Source organism: Gymnoscopelus microlampas (genome assembly GCF_963454915.1).
Source record: "Gymnoscopelus microlampas genome assembly, chromosome: 2".
In the NCBI taxonomy this organism is placed as follows: domain Eukaryota; kingdom Metazoa; phylum Chordata; class Actinopteri; order Myctophiformes; family Myctophidae; genus Gymnoscopelus; species Gymnoscopelus microlampas.
The window spans coordinates 55,454,556-55,472,224 of record NC_139939.1 but is presented as its reverse complement, the minus strand read 5'-3'; the positions used below and the strand labels follow the sequence as shown (position 1 = coordinate 55,472,224).

At 40.9% G+C, this 17,669-nt stretch overlaps 1 protein-coding gene across 1 annotated transcript; it reads right to left on the bottom strand.

The window, feature by feature from the left end:
• Positions 1 to 2,686: 2,686 nt before the first annotated feature.
• On the bottom strand, positions 2,687 to 16,767 carry LOC311034478 (retinol dehydrogenase 8-like; the record flags this gene model as incomplete). The annotated part of the gene is made up of 6 exons (XM_084042360.1): positions 16,570 to 16,767; positions 6,803 to 6,964; positions 5,990 to 6,169; positions 5,139 to 5,232; positions 3,840 to 4,023; positions 2,687 to 2,914 (listed from the first exon to the last, which is right to left on the bottom strand). Exons 1-6 carry the CDS (start codon positions 16,673 to 16,675, stop codon positions 2,687 to 2,689), a joined length of 954 nt encoding a protein of 317 aa, XP_083898486.1. The 5' UTR covers positions 16,676 to 16,767.
• Between the last annotated feature and the right edge of the window lie 902 nt (positions 16,768 to 17,669).

Sequence of the window (17,669 nt, the reverse complement as noted above, 5' to 3'; positions counted from 1 at the left end):
CTATCCACGTTGAAACTTTGTTTTGACCGATCGATGATGCGATGTTCGATTCATCTCCAAACTCCCGCGACTTCACACTTCTCCTCCAGACGTGAGTAGTAGAACTCTGAAAACACGATCGGAATGGGAGCTGTGTATGATGATGCATGTGAGTCTGAGACACGTTAAACACACACTCACATACATACACTATAACACTAAGCTCCTAAGTCTTCATTTAAATGAATTTGCTACAGCTTTGATATAGCTACATGTTATGTTCGTAGTAGCCCTGAAACTAGCCCTGAAACATGACTGTCATACCATGACCGTCGTGTGTGTCATGGATGAACTTCAACATAGTGTTTGCACCTTCTCCCTTTTTGGTCCCTACATCTACATAAACGTTCATATGTCAAATATAAAGTGCTTACCCCATGAACACGGAATCGAATGTTACAATTATGTTCAGGCCTTCAGAAGTATCTTCATTTTTTTTCTCCAATAAATCATTTTAATCCGATCGGTGGCCATTTTCTCATAGTTTTATAACGTAGCAGCGTGCAGTACATCTTCCAACCGATAGGGTCGCGTAGTTGAAAGCATAACATGGAGAAAATACGTAGAAAATGTCCATCGATCGGATTAAAATGCTTTTTATTGAACAATACGGATGATACGGGTACTGTTGAGAGCCCGTACATAATTGTAACATCCGTGGCCATGAGGTAAGTACATTATATTGAAATATGAACGTTTATGTAGATGTACGGGCCTTAAATGGAGAAAGTGCAAACACTATATTGAAGTTCACCCATGACGGTCGAACCATGGCTATTAAACCGTGATGATTGAGTGGAGTTCCAAGTTGAACACACACATAAGTATGTTCACTTTGATCACAACACTGACTCTGAGAGGCAGAGAGTTGACATGAAGGTCAAAGCAATACAAGAGTCAATGATGAGAGTGGATGCAGATGGTAGTGTATTATCATTTCTTTAATGTAATGAGAGTCCATGGATGTAGAATAGATGGTAGTTAGTGCATCCTGCAGGGTCTGTTGAGAGACGAGGGCCTGTTTGGGTTTCTTTCAAGTATGTCCAGTAGGTGGCAGCAAAGCAACTTAATGCTGCAGAAAATGAGGCCATAAAAAAAGCAAAGAGAAAATAAACTCAACTCAAACAACTTTATTAATATGTAGCACATTTAACATGACCAGACCAAAGTGCTGTACAGGTTAAAAACAAAAACAAAAAAAACAATGAAATACAAACAGAGATAACATTAGCATACAATGAAATAAACACAAACAAAACATTAGCACCAGTATTAGGGAAAACATAGGGCTCCATCAGCTGTCACACAAGGCCAGGGGTGAATTCTTTTTTTTTTAGGCCTAGTATTAGTCCTGCTATGAGGCTACATATTTGTTTATGTTTGTGGCCACTGGGCTAGTAGGTGAAGAAGTGTTATTGCTTAGAAGAATCAGTGCGTTTCACCTCACCAACCACATTGTCCTGACTGACTGCCACCATCAACAATCTAGATGCCACCTACCATCAATCCAAAACTATCCTGACCTGGCCATGGTCACGGTTCACGGTTTATGAAACCCCGGGGAACCCCCACCCCCAAACCACACACACACATACACACACACACACACACACACACACACACACACACACACACACACACACACACACACACACACACACACACACACACACACACACACACACACACACACACACACACACACACACAGAACAAACTTCCAAGTGGTTAGAGTAAAATTACTTTTAATGACAAAATAGTCACTTCATTACATTCTTTAGTATTAAAAAACAACGACTCACATACAGTACATATACAGATATAGGCTACAAACAGTCAGGGGTATATGTAGGACTTATCTTTCAGTTAGAAACAATCTAATATATCAAGTTGTCCTAGATCTGGTTGAGCTCATGTGATGCAACAGAGCTGCAGTCTACAACACAGCCTCTCAGCAGTGCAATCACCAATAGTTTGGCACCTGCACCCCAGGTGGGCTCAGAGTCAAGCCTAATCCATCAACAGGGATTTTTCATAAACCGTTTAAATGGGAAATGACAAAGTATTTCAAATGTTGGCGAAGTTGACTCAGATCTGATATTCATGTAGTCATTAGCTAGAACACTTTTCAGAAAGTCGAGCGGAGATCGAGATAGGGAGGACTTCCATTACAAACTGAATACTTAAGTATACCAAATACTTTACTTATTGTGATGTGTGTATTGTATTTGTAGCGTCTCCTGCTCCTGGGACAACTGAAGCTGAGGTAGTGTCTGTGTGGCCGTCATGATCCTGAATCCATACATAGAAGTATGTCATCGCTGACAGGTAAAAACCTCCATATTCTAACTTTTTGTTTTTTCGTAAATTACTACAGTGTCACATGAAAGCATCAAAAGCCAAATTGTCAAATGTTACGCAAGAAAGAGGCAAACATTTGTGAAAATAATAGCCGATCTACAAGCTCAGAACGCCGCTTGTAGATCGGCTATTTTCACAATGTTTATCTGTGTAACCGAGTCAAACTAAATGTAATGCCTCAACTCCTACCATGCCAAGTGCTTGTCAGGGTGTGGGGTCCCCAGTTCAAATATGATTATTTTGGTTCAAATATGATCAATTTGGGGTGGTTTGGGAACCCTTTGGTCTAGTTAGGGGAGATGGTCCTGCTCCTCAGACATCCACAGGTCAGGTACTTCATGGCGGTCATGCTGACGTGCATGAGCGTGCCCATGTTGAACAGCATGTGGTAGAAGGCGTGGACGGACAGGCCGCCCGTCTCGTCGGCGTACTTCATGGCCACGATGGGCGTGTACATGGGGTTGGTCAGGTTGCGGAAACGCGGGCTGCTCGCCTCGATCACCTTCTTGGTGCACTGTGGGGAGAGAACGGGAAGATATAACTCATTGTTTACCTCGAGGTGTCTTCAACAGGGGGTCCCGGGGACCCCTAGGGGGTCCTCAGAGTTACTACAGGGGGGGGGGGCAAATCTTTGTCTGATAGGATAGTCTTTTTACATGAACCACTTGAACATGAACCCTAGAATCCTTATTCTTTCTGAGGAGAACTTTAGCCAAAAATAGTAGATCTACAAGCTCACAACGTCTCGCATTGTGAGCTTGTAGATCGGTTATTTTCGGCAAAGAGGTTTGGTGTTGAGTGAAAAAAGAGCGGACTAAGTACAGAGTGAAAGGTTAAGTTTACTTTACTAAGTATTGACGGTTTAAGTGGTTAAAGGTCTGATGACAGTGCTGTCAAATAAGTCTATAAAACTATCTACGAAATCTCTCAGCTAAGGGGTCCTTGCTTGGACTGGAAAAAGCGGAAAACCCCTGATTTACAGACAGATGCTATAGGTTCTTGGTTTACCTGGGATCCTAGTTTCTCAGGGCACTACTACACTGTCTCTCTGCATTCTGTGCACGTGATTACCTGGCTTATTGTGAATGGCTCTGGATAAGACAGTCTACTAAATGCCTAAATTGTCGATTGTAATTGTAAATTGATAACGGGGACTAAATTAACCTGATTTCATGATTTGTCTTGTGTATACAGTGGTGGAAGAAGTACTCAGATTTCTTTTTACTTAAAGCTGCACTATGTAACTTTCCTCTTCTACCCCAGATTTGAACTCAGTTTCCTGCTCAAGTGCTGAAATTGGCATCAAAATATACTTAAAGTAGTATCGAAGTAAAAGTACTAAGATTATTCAAATCGGATATTATTTAGCAAGGTTACTTTGAGAACCACTGGACTAAACAACAGACACAAACAAACAACTCTGCTTGTGGTGAACTTACTCTGGCGATGTCGTCCGGCGTCTGGCCCAGCGCGTTGAAGATGTCGATGGAGGAGGGAAGGTAGACGTTCTTGAAGTAGTGCACGGTGTCTGCGTCCGCCCCGGGCCACTCCCTCTTCTTCACCTCCTCCACCATCTTAGCCTCGAACTCTGTGTGCACCGGACCCGGCTCTATCATAGACAGACTGAGGAGATAGAGAGAGAGACACTGAGGATACACACAGAGGAAGCCTTGACCAGTGGTATACAGTAACTAAGTACATTTACTCAAGTACTGTACTTAAGTACAATATTGAGTTAATTTTACTTTACTGGAGTGTTTCCAATTGTCTATACTTTTATTTTTACTCCACTACATCTCAGAGGCAAATGTTGTCCTTTTACTCCACTACAATTATTTGAAAACTTTAGTTACTAGTTATTTTGCAGATATACATTATTACACTATAAAACAACATTAACCACTTTAGCCCTATTTTATACCTAGGCTATTTGAAAATAGCAGATCTACAAGCTCACGAGTCACAACGCGGCGCGATGCGACACTTTGTGAGCTTGTAGATCTGCTATTTTCAAACATTTTAGTACTTTTACTTTTGGTACTTTAAGTACATTTTAATGACATACTTTTACAATACTTTTGTACATTTTGAATTCCGGACTTTTACTTGTAACAGAGTACTTCTACATTGCAGTATTGATACTTTTACTTAAGTAAAACATTTTAGTACTTTTCCCACCACTGCTCACACAAAGTAAACCAGAGCCAGTGTTGCAGATGTGTGCCTTCTCAAATGTAGCTAGCGGGTCTAGCGTTGAATTTGCATACATTGGGGCTACCCAATGGAACAGCCTGGGGGTGTCAGTTAAGCTGACTTCCAACGTACACACATTCAAACGTCCAACAAGGACTTGGTTATTGGTTCCAGAGTAGGTTCAGGGTTTTAGTAAGGACAGAAAGGACAGCAGGGTTTTAGAATAGTGTAAATGTTATTTGTCGTGTACTCTGAAATAATTTGTTTATTTATTGTACATCGTTCATTGTTCATGACTGTCATGTTATGAGATGTATTGGCTGAAGGCTGAAGTATGTAAGGGAAGATACATGAAAGAAATGGGAGGGGTTGTGCTTAGAAGGAACAAAATAAGGCAAGAAAAAAAACTAAAAAACAATCTGTCTCATTAGTAAAAGCAACCGATAGAAGTAATCTGTAATCAGTGGGTTTCACACGGTTAAAGAATAACAGTCATCATCCTAGAGAGACACAGGGACATCCTAGAGAGACACAGGGACACTCACGTGACGTTGAACTTCAACAGCTGCACAGCCAGACACTCACAGAAGCCTTCCATCGCAAACTTGGACGCTGCATAGACATCATTGAACACCACACCTGGAGGACATGTAATATGACTTATGCTTCCATCAGTCTGATTTGCGCCTGTGTGTGTTAGCAAAACATTCTGACCAACACACTTCTTCAATCACAACTTCAAACACAAATTTGACAGTGATGAAACCCAGCCACCACCAATACAGTATATTTAAAAGCAAAATAGGGGAAAAACAGTCCATTTTGCAATAAACCACTACAGATATTGACTACATAAACTGGGTTCTGATATAGTAAATTGCATTGTTATTGGCTACTACTACGGATATCTAGCCGACACATTAGTGTAGAAGACATAGTAATAATGAGCCACCCTTTTACCCCCCCACCACCTCTCTCTTCCTCTCCTCTGTGTCCATTTCTCTGAACCCTCCATACCTCGCAGTCCTACGACCTCTGAACCCACCATACCTATTCATGCTTTTATTTCCTCTAGAATAGACTATTGCAATTCTTTGTATGCTGAGGTTTTCAAATCCCGGCTCAAAACCCACTTTTTTACCCTTGCTTTCAAGCAACCTTTAGCCTTTAACCTTGAGCATGTTTGCTCAAGTAATACGTTGATTTATTTCTTGTTTTTATCCATGCATTATGTATGTCTGGTGCCTTCGAAGGCTCATACAGGCACATATAGGCACATATAAGAATATCGATTATTTTCATGTTCTGATCTTTTGTTCTTTCTGTGCAGCAAGCACTTCAATCTCTAGTTGTATGTAAATGTGCTCTATAAAAAAAGTTTGATTTGATGTGATACCTTGCAGTCCCATGACACTGCTGACCACTATGATGTGACCTCCTTTCCTCTTCTTCATGTCGGGCATCACCTCCTTGATCATGCGGATCACGCCGAAGAAGTTGGTCTCAAACACGCTCTTCATCTCGTCGATGGGGATGCTCTCCAGCGGACCCACCAGACCGATGCCTGCGTTGTTGACTAGGGTTCAGGGAGGAAGAGAAGGAGAGGTTGAGGGAGGATGTGGATTCAACATTCATTGATTCCAAAATAAGTTATTAACAATTACAGACCATGATCACTAATGTATTGGCATTTTTAAAAGATGATACATGCCTTATCATGAATCTTTGACCAGGCAATACCTTTTTGGTTTTTATTTGATCATTCCTAATCCTGAGGCCTGTCACAATTATTACATAATCACCTAATCGCAATTATTTGAGATAATCTCTATTATCTTTTGCATAATCGTCATGTAATCATCATAATAATTACCATGTTCAAAAATGTTCATATATTTTCAAACATTTAAAAAGAAAGTGGAAATAGCAGATCTACAAGCTCAAAATTCAAAATTATTCAAAAATGTTCAAACACTTTCAAGATTAATTTTTTGCAGATATACAAGCTCGCAGCGTGGCACGAAGTGACATACTTGTGAGCTTGTATATCTGCTATTTTTTCAAACCACTGTTCTAAACCACTGTTCTAAATCCTAAGAATTTTCCGAAAAACGTACAGTATGTTCCTATACAGTAGCTAAAATCTAAAATGACACAGACGCTTTCCCGATCTCAATGGGGTTAAGATGTGACATCTTTTATTTCTTACTGAGGACGTCCACGTGTCTGTCCTTGATGCCGTTGATACACGCTTTGACGGACTCGTCGGTGCAGACGTCCAGCACGGCCAGAGAGAGGGTCTTCCCGTACGTGTCCCCCGCCGCCTCCACCAGCTTGTCCTTACGGTTCAGGTTCCTCATGGTGGCTATGACTGGAGACACAAGGGGAGAGGACATCAAGGAGACATTATAGAGACATGGTGGCTATGACTGGAGACACAAGGGGAGAGGACATCAAGGAGATACTGTATATTATAGACTCCTTGCCGTAGCACTTGCCCTAGCCTTGACGACCTGCAAGTTGACGACCTTGCATAAGACTGCAAGTCTTATGCAAAGGCTAAAATGTAATTTAGATAGCAGGTTATGTAGACAGATGCCACCAGTATATATGTGTAGACGTGGCATCCTGTAGTTTGTATAGTTTTAATGTACAGCTTATTTATTTTTCGTTGATATACAGTTTAGACTGATGATAGGTTCTTGGTTTACCTACTGTATGATCCTAGATTACTATCTCTATGCATTTGATGTAGTACCTCGTGTTACTGTAAACCGCTCTGGATTAAGAGTGTCTGCTAAACGCCTAAATTGTATAGAGCAGTGGTTTTCAACAATGTTCAGCCCAAAGCACACCAATGGGTAAGTCACAATCTCAAGATGCACATATGTGTATTCATGGTGAAAATAGCCGATCGACAAGCTCACAATGCGTCGTGATTAGAAATATTTTATTTGTATTTTTATGACATACAGGGCAAAAGAGTGGGAGCGAAAAAGAGTGGAGAATAGAATGAGAAGGAGAGTAGGAGGCAAGAAGAGAGGGAGAGAGACAGGGAAGGGAGAAGGTGAAGAACGACCGTGAAAGACGAACTGCAGAGAGGCCGACGGAGTGAAAAAGAAGTGAGTGACGAAGGGCAGAGGCACAGATTGAAAACTAGACAAAACAGTAGACGATAGACAGGCCATGACTCACAGTGGAGGTCAGCATGCCTTTGTGGACATACTTTTTCATAACTTTGTGTGTGTGTGTGTGTTGTGTGTGTGTGTGTGTGTGTGTGTGTGTGTGTGTGTGTGTGTGTGTGTGTGTGTGTGTGTGTGTGTGTGTGTGTGTGTGTGTGTGTGTGTGTGTGTGTGTGTGTGTGTGTGTGTGTGTGTGTGTGTGTGTGTGTGTGTGTGTGTGTCAGTGTGTCAGTGGTGGAAAAAGCCAAATGTTTTACTTAAGTAAAAGTATCAATATCGCACTGTAGAAATACTCTACAACTAAAAGTCCGATATTAAAAGAATTCTTGAGTAAAAGCACAAAAGTGTTGGTATCAAAAAGTAAAAAAGTAAAAGTACTCATCATTCAGAAGTTGCACAAGTTTTCAAATGGATAACAATCTTTTGAAAATGGCAGATCTACAAACTCACACTCATTTTCAAATGGCCGAAATGTACATAGGGCTTAAAGGGTTATGTATGTTTTGTAATAATAATCAAAGTCTACAAAGTAACTAGTAACTAACGTTTTCAAATAATTGTAGTAAAAAGTACAATATTTGCCTCTGAGATATAGTGGAGTAGAAGTAAAAATACTGAAAATTGGCTACATTCCAGTAAAGTAAAAATACCTCAAAATTGTTCTTGTACTGTACTTGATTATTCATTCATTCTGTTTGAATATTTGTATATCGTTGCTGTCGGAAAGAAACCTCTTATCTCCATATTTTAACTTTTTGTGTTTTTTCCCCCCGTAAATGAACGCCCAGCTACTTGATCATACAGCGTCACACAAAAGTAGTTTAGAAACGAGGCACTTGTAGATCTGCTACTTTTGATGTGTTTGAATTTGAATCCTGAAAAGTAACAGTTTTGGGCATATAAGGTTTCCACCCGACAGAGATGATATATGGCAATAATAATAATGTGTGGTTGGTCGTCACAAAATCCTAAGGCACACCTGGACTTGACACACACACACACACACACACACACACGCACACGCACACGCACGCACACACACACACACACACACACACACACACACACACACACACACACGCACAGGAAGACAGTGAAAGTTGTGTTATCTGTGTTGATGGGTGTGTGCTGTGGCAACAGAGCCTCTTCTCTGTACAGAGTCCAGACTCAACCTGTAGAGACAGGCTGAGATGAAGGGCTTTAGAGACAAAGAGGATGATGAAAACTGTCTTTTCATGTTTTACTGTTCCCAGCTTCACCTTTATAGAGGCAGTGGGAGTAGACTCAGTGCTTCTCAAACCTTTTCAAGTCAAGGAAACCCCCAAATTGCTAAGTATTTGAAAAGACTCGTGCCAGGGACCCCCCAGAAGCAAAGATTTGTGTTAAAAATGTTCGCTTAAAAATATATACATATTCAAAGTATATAAGAAAAAGAGGTTGCGCATCAACAATGGGTTTTCTCAGTGGAGTGCTAGGCCCCCAAAAAATCCCCAAAATCAATGGAGGACAAAGCACATCACATTTTTTTATTAGCACACACCAATAAACGAACACTTATACACGTTTCAGCTATGAGCCTTCATCGGCTCATAGCTGAAAACGCGTAAGCGTTAGTTTATTGGTGTGTGCCAATACGTTGTTTTAAAGTGGAAATTTGAGTAATTTGTCCTCCATTGATTTGAAATTTTGGATGTGCTAACTTTTTGGGATTTTTTTAATTCCTACTTTTTACACAGTATATATTCAAAGATTTGCACAAATCTTCACAATTTTTCAAAAATAGCGCCTCATAGATCTGCAAGCACTATGAGCTTGTAGATCTCCTATTTTTGAACAGCCAAAGTATAAAATATGGTTAAAGTGGTTAAAATGACTGTGATGCTGTATTAACACATTTTTCTGGGGACCCCCTGGTACCCGCCCCCCCAAGGACCCCTGGGTGTCCGCGGACCCCTCTTTGAGAACCACTGGAGCTATAGCTAACACTTGTACTGTATCAGGTCAAAGCTCATTCAGAGTGAGAGGCATGCATTCCAAAAACACCGGTCTGTATGCAATGTGCATGAGAAACAAAAGAATAATGGCTGTTTGCATATGCCACGGGTCTTCAACAGGAGGTCAGGGACCCCTAGGGCCTAGGGGGTCCTCAAGTTACTACAGGGGGGGGCGCTAAATCGTTTTGTGATGGCACGTTTTTTTTTTTTTTTTTTTTTTTTTACATTAACCACTTGAACCCCAGCATTCCTATTCTGGGGAGAACTTTAGCCGAAAATAGCCGATCTACAAGCTCACAACGCCTTGCAGCGCGAGGCGTTGTGAGCTTGTAGATCGGCTATTTTCAGCGAAGATGCTCGGTGTATAGGGAACGAAAAAATAACACCAAGTACAGAGCCAACGGTCAAGTTTAGTAAGTATTGATAAGGTTTGTGGCTAAATGTCTGAAAATACACATTATCATGAATCCAACATATTAATAGAAAAGATAACGTGTCAACAAATAAACAAAAACATGAATTTACACAACACTGATGACAGTGCTGTCAAAATAAATCTATGACGCTATCTATGAAATCTATAGAAAGGTTTAATCTACAACACCATTGTACGAGTTTTGACCTGATGGTCAAGATTCATTACATTTATCCCCTGAGCAAGCAGGCAGGCTCTATTAGCTTATATTAATGGTAAAACATTTCAGCCCTTGCGCAAGAAACCGGGTTCAAATCCGGGGTAGAAGAGGAGAGTTGCACGGTGCAGCTTTAATCAACGTGACTGGTTAGCTAAGGGTTAAAAAAAGACAGATATCACCATCTGTAGTGTTAGGGTCAGACAGAGTTCACTGGCTCTCCTCTCTGCCTGTGGCTGCACTCAATGCACAGAGGCTGCAGTGGTGGGAAAAGTACTCACATGTTTTATTTAAGTAAAAATATCAATAATGTGGAAATACTCTGTTACAAGTAAAAGTCCGGAATTCAAAATGCACTTGAGTAAAAGTACAAAAGCATTGGTATCAAAATGTACTTAAAGTACCAAGAGTAGAAAGTGCTCATTATGCAGAATGTGCCATTTCACCAGTTTTCAAATGTATAAAAATCTTTTGAAAATAGCAGATCTACAAGATAATTGTGAGCTTGTAGATCTGCTATTTTCAAATGGCTGACACATGTATATAGGGCTGAAGTGGGTAATGTATGTTTGTAATAATAATCAGAAATCTACTAAGTAACTAGTAACTAAAGTTTTCAAATAATTGCAGTGGAGTAAAAGTAGTATAATATTTGTCTCTTAGATGTAGTTGAGTAGAAGTAAAAGTACAGAAAATTGGAAATACTCCATTGAAGTAAAAATACAGTACTTGAGTAGTAAAAGAACAGTACTTGAGTACATTTACTTAGTTACTGTACACCACTGCAGGCGTGCGCACATACATATCGTGGCTGTCGGGCAGAAACCCGGGTATATTCCAGGATATTCTAACCTTTTGTGTTTTTTCCTAAATTAACGATCATTGATCGTACAACAGAGTCACACAAAAGCATAACAACAATAGCAGATCTACAAGCTCGAAACTGTGTTTTTGGGCTTGCCGATCTGCTGCTTTTGCTATTTTTGAATTTGTAATCCTGAAAAAGCAACATCTTTGGACATATGAGGTTTCCACCCTGACAGAGACGATATATAGTGTGTGTGTGTGTGTGTGTGTGTGTGTGTGTGTGTGTGTGTGTGTGTGTGTGTGTGTGTGTGTGTGTGTGTGTGTGTGTGTGTGTGTGTGTGTGTGTGTGTGTGTGTGTGTGTGTGTGTGTGCCTCGTTATGTTTGTATATGTTTGCTGTGTATCTGTAGAATGTCCCTGTGGTGGTGATGGGGCTGAGGTGGGAATTTCCTTCCTGGACGGTAGTTTAGTGTGTGTGCGTGTGCGTGTGTGTGTGTACATGCTGTTCTGTAGGAGCAGGAGGAAATGGGTTAGAGGTCAGAGAAGGAACAGCAGAGCAGAACAAAAACGCAAAGATGGAAGTGTGAGAGTAGTAGGCTAGTACAGTATAGTATAGAGACAATGCACAGAAACTGAGATTTATACTGTAGACAGACAGACAGACAGACAGACAGACAGACAGACAGACAAATAGATAGTGTGATAGTTCATTAGAGACTCGAATTCATGGATATTCTTTAGTTTTTTTCGCATTCCTAAGCCAATAATTTGATGCCCGGCAGCGGTTCCCGCACACACAAAGGAGACTCTTTGTGTCTCCTACCGGAAACCACTACCTACCGGTCCACGGTCATCAAATTATTGCCTTAGGAATGCGACAAAAACTAAAAAATATCCATCAATTCAAGTCTCCATGGGGTGACTAATCGATAGAAAAAAAACATTTTTTTGGGGTGAACTATCCCTTTAAGGGCAGTTAGTCAATGCACTATACTAAAACGATTTGGTAGACTATACTGCCTTCATTGAGAAATGCCACAGTAAACATAACCCTATACCATGGCCGATCCACACGGTCACGACTTTTTTCTGTTCTGGCCCCCCAGTGGTGGAAAGAACTTCCCACTGATGTCAGGACAGCAGAGTCACTGCCCATCTTTCGCCGCAGGCTGAAAACCCACCTCTTCAGGAAACACTACCCTTCCTCTTTGTCTGGCCTACTTGTTGTAGTTGTACGAACGCTTGTTTTATTGTTGTATTGTTTTATTGGATCTTGTTTAGTCGATACACTTATTTGTTTTAGCTCCTGCTCATTTGATTTTGCTATTTTTTTCTCATCTGTTTAAGAAAGTAGGTAGCTGATATATTGCACTTTTACCTTAGCGCTAGGTACAGTATATCTTGGTTGCTTGTTTTTGCAGAAAATGCACTTAAGACTTCTGGTGATTAGTAGTTTTCGTTCCCTACCTATGTTGAATGCACTTATTGTAAGTCGCTTTGGATAAAAGCGTCTGCTAAATGACTGTAATGTAATGTAATGTACCATAAGTGGCTTTCAGACGCTCTCTGGTCTTAAATAAGCTCTACTACAACAAATCAGCCTATTTTAGCATTAGCCTGGAGCTCCACTAACTCACTCACCTGACTCGTCCAGGAATAGCATCCCTCCCCATAGACTCCCCAGTCCCAAGTCAACCCATCTCTCTGTATAGTATGACCACTATGCCAATCTGCCATCCATCCAGGACAGGCCAGGGCCTGCTTGGTAAAGGCAGGTATAACCAGTGGTGGAAAACGTACTCACATTTTTTTACTTCAGTAAAAGTATCAATACTGCAATGTAGAAAGAAAAAGTCCGGAATTCAAAGTTTACTTGAGTAAAAGTACAAAAGTATTGGCATCGAAATGTACTTAAAAGTACCAAAAGTGAAAGAACTCGTTATGCAGAATGTCCAAAGTTTTCACAAGTTTAAAAAAAAAAATCTTTGGAAAATAGCCGATCTACAAGCTCACAATGCGACGCATTGTGAGCTTGTAGATCGGCTATTTTCAAATGGCCGAATGTATAAAGGGCTGAAGTAGTTACTGTATGTTTTGTAATAATAATCAAAATCTACAAAGTAACTAGTAACTATAAGTTTTCAATTAACTGTAGTCGAGTAAAAAAATTCTAATATTTGCCTCTGAGATGTAGTGGAGTAGAAGTAAAAGTATTGGAAATTGGAAATACTCCAGTAAAGTAAAAAATACCTCAAAATTGTACCTAAGTGCAGTACTTGAGTAAATGTACTTAGTTACTTTACACCACTGCATCCAGGCCAGGGCCTGCTTGGTAAAGGCAGGTATAAGCAGCCTCCTCAGGGCTGTTACATATAGTGAGTGACAGGGTCTGTTTAACGCTGCAGGTTAAGCTGGGATGACAACCATATAACCATTGTGTACTTATGTATGTTAAGGCTGCTGCCAGTGGATTTGACACGTTTTGCATAGATCCCACACACTGTGTGGGCGTTATAATAACATACAGTACGCTAGAGCATGTTTTTGCACTTATATACTCTTTACATTTACACGATGCACGCCCACTGGCAATGTTACTGTAAATAGACAGTGTTATGATGATTACACTGGCCTTTATCTGCTTGACCCAGTCGTACATACATGTGTTGAATCACTCTCATCTGTACGCACATACCGACACATACACATTTGACTCCATGAACAATCAACTACAGTACGTATTTCATCAGATATTCTGACGTCTGTGCTCAATGATACGAGATGCATGTTCTATTCCTACTCATTCTGTTCTTTTCAGTGTCGCCAGATGTACGATCATTATCGTATTTGTACGATAATTTTTCCCTCTGTGCGATGTACGATCAATAATTCCCAAAAAATGTCCTTGTCTCATATCTTCTGGTCACGTCATGTGTCCAATACTTTATATACATGTTCTCTATGTGTGTATTAAACTTCAGAACTTTCCGTGTGATGCTGCCTGGTGGCATCTTGTTCTCCGCACAAGCGACTCATCTGAAATATCACTCACCACCCTTAAAGGGCGAGACCACTTTGGTAGAGGTTTGGGTTGTGTAGTTACCTTGCCATGATGTAACTCCAAAGGTGGACAAGAAATCTAAATAATTGCTCCATTGATTAGAAATTGATGATTCAAAATATGCTCCTCATTGACTTACATTGTACGGTGAAACAGCTCTCAAAGTCATATAAACGAACACAAACAAAGCTGATTCAGACAATATGAGCATCACCAAACCCAAAATTTAATTTCCCGTTGATTTTACTATTTAAAAATCTGGGTTTTCTTCCTAATGAAAATAGCAAAATCAACAGAAAGTTAACATTTTTATTTAAAAAAACTAACAGTACTGGGTTTTGTGATGTTCTATATTGTCTGAATCAACTTTGTTTGTGTTCGTTTATGTGCTAAAAGAGTGACTTTGAGAGCTGTTTTACAAGTCAATGAGGAGCATATTTTAAATACTCAACTTCTAGGCAAGGTAACTATACAACCCAAACCTCTACCAAAGTGGTCTTGCCCTTTAATTAGAGTGAGATTCTTAGGACCACATGGTTGCCAATAAATTCACAACAGACAGAAACATTTATTTTTTAACGGTATGTTTCTTCTGACAAAGAGAACTAAGCATTTTGTAGTCCTGTGCTATTATTCTTCTGTATATATATGATGACGATAGGCAGAGCTGGACTTGTGTGGTTAAACTGGGAAAGGAACGAAAGTTGTCAAAGAAGCAATAGCTTTAATGGGATAGTTCACCCCCAAAATTACTTTTTTCCTATCGATTAGTCACCCCATGGAGACTTGAATTCATGGATATTTTTCAGTTTTTGTCGCATTCCTAAACCAATAATTTGATGACCGTCAGCATTTCCGGTAGGAGACACAAACTACCCCTTTAAGAGGACATTCTGGAACATAGTGTTGCTGTGACCTGGTTCATGGGTTGTTGATTATGTTGATTATGCAATGACCGGAGTCCCCCATGGTTCTATACCGGATCCCCTCCTGTATTCACTCCACTCTAAATATTGTCACTGCATGTTCCAACCCCAGAATAGAGACGCTGTATAGGGTTCATCATGTGGTTAAAGTGGGTGAAGTGTAGGAAGTAGTGTGGATGATTCATACACACACACACACACACACACACACACACACACACACACACACACACACACACACACACACACACACACACACACACACACACACACACACACACACACACACACACACACACAAATGACAGAGCCTATAATCTACACAATCAGTGCTACAGGTTAGCTAAGAATCTTATGTAAACAAAATGTATAAAAACACACACACTCTCCTGCTGTTTTGTATAAACCACAATGGACACCAGTACATGTATGACTTTATCTGTGTGACATAAACAGAGACTGTGTGCGTGTGCGTGTGCGTGTGTGTGTGTGTGTGTGTGTGTGTGTGTGTGTGTGTGTGTTGACAGCTAGACTAAGAGAATCAGGGTCTCACGTGTTCTCTCCATCACCATGTTGTCAGGACTTTCAGCTATTAACTAATTGAAACAGGGAAACCATCTGCGTCATTTTAGATTTCTTTGGCTATTCAAAAATAGCAGATATACACGCTTATAGCGCGTCACTTCGTGCCGTGCTATGAACTTTGTTTTTACAATCTTTTATTTATTTATTTTCGTGAACATTTTGTGCTTGAATCTTTGCTTCTGGGGGTCCCTGGAACAAAATATTTTGAGATGGGGTCCGAAGCCAAATACATATAATTTTGGGGGGGTCCTTGAGATGAAAAGATGAAAAGCAACATTCTTCATCTTCATCTTCAGAAAACTGGTTGTATTTAGAAAACATTTTTAGAATCGGCCTCAGGTCTTAATATAATGGATTAAGAAAAACAATTAAACCTGGCATACTTTGAATCTGTACTATAGTCTCAGACCAGCCTGTCCCTCCCTCTGTCTGCCATTCTCTCTCTCTCTCTCTGATTTGGACACATATAGCCTTTACATCAGGGGTCTTCAACGGGGGAGTCCGGGACCCCTAGAGGGTCCTCAGAGTGGTTACTGCAGGGAGATCGGCTATTTTGCAGACCAAGTAGGCTACCGAACCAAAGTTCAAGTTCTGCTGAGGGTTTAGTTTAAGTGGTTAAATGTCTGAAAATAAGATCCCTGCTGTAGGCTACTAGTCTCAGACGGTCCCCCTCTGTCTCTCTCTCACACACACACACACACACACACACACACACACACACACACACACACACACACACACACACACACACACACACACACACAACTAAAGGAGACTGGGGTCCTCTTACCATGATAGCGCTTCTGTTCATCCTTGGCCAGCATCACAGCCATTCTCAGACCAATGCCCGAAGAGCAACCAGTGATCAGAACCACCTTCTGCCCTGGACTCGCCATGGTTCCTCTGGATGGTCCTCCTGGTCCACTCTGTCTCTGTCTGTCTGAGAGTCTCTCTCCCTTTACTCTCACTCTACTCTCTCTCTCCCTCTCTCTTTACTCACTCACTCTCTCTCTCTCTCTCTCTCTCTCTCTCGCTCTCTCTCTCTCTCTTTCTCTCTCTCTCTCTCTCTCTCTCTCTCTCTCTCTCTCTCTCTCTCTCTCTCTCTCTCTCTCTCTGAACACACGCAGCTGACTAATGCCGCGAGTGGATGAGAGGGGCTTTGAGTTGCTGCTGTAAGAGGATAAGGGAGAGAGAGAGAGAGAGACAGACAGAGAGAGAGAGAGAGAGAGAGAGAGAGTGAGTCACATGGATTGAACGGTAACAGCGCGTCCAGATTAACGGTAGCCTCCCTGCATCCCAATATCATTAAAAAGTCAATACAGTTTGCATAACCTCATGGATTAATTACTATTAAAGGGGTTTTCAATAAACCATGTAGATAAGTTGCGTTTGTAAAATGTAGGTAGGCTAATAGGCAACATCTACGAAAGCTAAAGTCACTCGAAAAGATTATTCTAGATCAAGGCTATCATGATGTAGCCTATTTTTTCGAATCGAGTCTGACTTTTACCTTCGTATCTACGATAGTCTTGGCCTGCACCCCACCTCACGGGCTCTCAGAAGGTGGGGGGATGGACTTTCGGTGGACTACCCTTATTTTACACTTTGGGCTATTAAAAAATAGCAGATCTACAAGCTCAGAGTGCCGCGCTATGAGCTTGTAGATCTGCTATTTTTTTTAAATCGTGAAAAACATTTGTAACTGTCAAATGTAAACACATTTTGCATTTTCAAAATTTTGCGTTGTACGCACAGTGAATGGCCGTGACGCCCCTGCTGCACCCCCCGGTGCGTCCTGCACTTTAACCAATAAAGCCAGTACTTCTCTGTACATGCACAACACATATATATAAGGGGTTTAACCGGTTGCCCCAAATGTTAACTAGCGCC